This window comes from Marmota monax, unplaced genomic scaffold (genome assembly GCF_021218885.2).
Source record: "Marmota monax isolate L192 unplaced genomic scaffold, Marmota_monax_Labrador192_F-V1.1 WCK01_AAM20220418_F8-fsc00463, whole genome shotgun sequence".
NCBI classification, from domain to species: domain Eukaryota; kingdom Metazoa; phylum Chordata; class Mammalia; order Rodentia; family Sciuridae; genus Marmota; species Marmota monax.
In genome coordinates this window covers 453,593-456,567 of record NW_026692818.1, presented here as the reverse complement: position 1 = coordinate 456,567, position 2,975 = coordinate 453,593, and the positions used below count along the sequence as shown (strand labels likewise).

Here is a 2,975-nt window from a genome sequence, read left to right as displayed (position 1 = left end):
AGCCTATGGATGAATGATCATAATTCCATTTTTATGAGATCTAGATAGAGCTAATGCAATTATGTTGAAGTTTAGAGTTTAGCCTTCTTTTTTTCTACTTAACAAAGTCACTATTTCAGTATGAACCAGCCAAATGGAATTATTTTAATGTATTTTCAAGAACCAAGTGCTCATACTGGTGCATATTAGCCAAGTATCATTCTTGCCTAATGTGATAATGAATAACATAATGAATATGATAGATTTTGCCAAAGGAAACTATAACTTGAGATTTAGGATATGAATGAGATACAAGAGAAACATTTATAAACCTCCCATCATTCAATAAACTTCATTTTATATCTAAATATGTTTATTTTGAACGGAAAATGCTCCTCACCAAGTTGCTTAATACCTGCTTTACTTCCTTATTCCTCAGGGTGTAGATGAAGGGGTTGGCTGTAGGAGTCACCACTCCATAGAAGAGGGCCATGAACTTGGGCTGGTCCTTTGTAATGGATGAGGGGGGCTGAAGGTACATACTAATGGCTGGGCCATAAAAAAGGAGAACCACAACAAGATGAGAGGAACATGTCCTGACGGCCTTTTTCTTTCCTTCAGAAGATTTAATGTTAAGTACAGCATGTCCAATACTAGCATAGGAGGCAAGAATTAAGCACAGAGGAACAGCTAACATAAAAATGCACACCACATAGAGTGTGAATTCATTAACTTCTTTGTCACCACAGGCAGTCTTTAACAGAACTGGGGACTCACACACCAAGTGATCCAGTTTATTCACGCTGCACAGTGGCAACTGCAGTGTAGTTGTGACCTGTGAGATAGCATAGGTGATACCACCCAACCACACAGTGGATGCTAATAGAATGCAAACACGCTGATTCATGATGAAAGTGTAGTGCAGAGGTCTGCAGATGGCCACATAGCGGTCAAAAGACATGAGAGCCAAGAGAAGACATTCTGTACTCCCATTATGCTGAAGAAATAGAGCTAAACTACACACCCCATATAGCTAATGGTCTTAGAGCTTCTCAGGTTTAACAGCATCTGAGGAACAATGCTTGTGGTTAAACATATGTCCAAAAAGGAGAGGTTGGTGAGGAAGAAATACATGGGACTGTTGAGAGTGGGATCTAACTTGGACACCAGAATGATGGCAATGTTTCCCATCAGTGCCATGGGATATGTTATCAGAAGAATAATGAATAGAGGAAGCTCTATCCAAGGACAATCAGCAAAGCCTAGTAGAATGAACTCGTCAGGGTGGCTTTCATTAATTAGCCCCATACTCTTCAACTTATTTCACCTATGGTAGAGAAGTACCAAAGAATTTAGAATTATGGGAAGAGAACAACCACAACAATCCATTTGTTTGTACTCAGAGATTATAGAATACAATAATTTAGTTTTGATATAGCACAAAGAATACAGACCAGGTCATCTAATTTTCCTTCATTAATACAAAAAATTAAAAGTATTTGTCAACAAGTAACCCAAGCATTCTGAAACTGAATTTCCTCTCCTGTGTTACAAGATTGATAATAGTTATCTTCTTTTTCTCTGGTGAAGACTGAATGGAAAATAGAAGTCACTGTATTTTAGAAAGTTCAAATTAATGGTTTCAAATTTTACAGAATAAAAATCAATTGAGTAGTTTAATATGAAATTTGTTGTTTCCTATCTTCAGGTGTCTGACAAAAGTAGATAAGTCCAAGTAATTCTATGATTTCATGTTAAGGATCACTGTTGCAGAGCATTAGAAAAATGATAAGAATCACAGAATTATTCAGGTAGCAAGAGTAGAAGACTAAGGAAGAGGAAACCTGGAGATATGAGTATCATCAAAATAGATTAGTCCAGGGTTAGGGACTTAGGTCTATATTATAGCATTTACCTACCTTATGCTAGACCCTGGAATAAACCCGTCACCCCTAAATAAATAAAGAGGGAGAGAGAGAGAGAGAGAGAGAGAGAGAGAGAGAGAGAGAGAGAGAGAGGAAGATTGATAAAGGGAGGAAGGGAGAAAACAAGGAAAGAAGAAAGGAAGAAAAAAGAAAGAGAGGGAGGAAGGATAGAAAGAAGGAGGAAGAAAAGGGGAAGGGAAGGAAGAAAGAAACTCTTACTAGTTTTTCTAATTTGTTGAATAATTATGTCTTCTCTATGGGGAGTGAGAAAAGATTAGATTTAAACAAATGATTCTTAGGTATTTGAAATTGAACATATCATTTAAAAACATTTAACATCATTTTCTCATATTTGAAAAGCTATCAATGCCTGCTTTTATAAATTCAACAAGTTAAGCTAAAAAGACATGTTTCTTCATACTTTGGGATTTGTTTTTACACTTATGTGTTTCTTTGAAAAACTCATCCAAGTTCTGGGCATTTCATATATCTTGTTAAATTTTAGTTAATTTATCCATTTTAGTGGTGTTTCTTTATGAATTGAAATTATTATCCTCTTTTAGGAAAAGAATTTTTTTATCAGTGACCCTTTTACTATATATAAATATAGGTACATTTTTTTATGACCAGGTAACTAACTTTTGTAGGAGATATGCCAACTCCAGAGACATTCAAATCCTGAAATTATTTTTTTCACTTTTGGGACATATTTCTTTGGTTTTCAGCTAACAGGACCATAGAAACAAAATTAATGCCTAAGGAAAGCATTATTTTGAGTTGTAAAAATTAATTTTATGTATTTGTCCTTTATTAGTGAGGTATGTTTCATAGAAACCATATCTCATGTAACTTGAGGGACATTCAGATGTGAAGTTAAGATTGTGCTCCATGGTGAAAATTCTAAGTGAAAGAAAGCCATTTAGTGGTTTATGGTACCAGACTATATTTTTAGGGTTACAAACCACAGTTTTCACCTTCTGTATTCCATTAAATCCTCAAGGCTACCTGTTGGGGTTCCACAAAGCTACTCAGAGCTGAGATGTTAATCTTGCCCTTGGAATATATATATAT

The 2,975-nt window shown here is 35.3% G+C and overlaps 1 protein-coding gene across 1 annotated transcript; it reads right to left on the bottom strand.

Annotated features, from left to right (window-relative positions):
* Positions 1 to 352: 352 nt before the first annotated feature.
* Positions 353 to 1,287, bottom strand: LOC124095357 (olfactory receptor 2B6-like). The gene is given in 2 exon segments (XM_046448474.1): positions 353 to 963; positions 966 to 1,287. Coding segments are annotated over 2 exon segments (933 nt in total).
* Between the last annotated feature and the right edge of the window lie 1,688 nt (positions 1,288 to 2,975).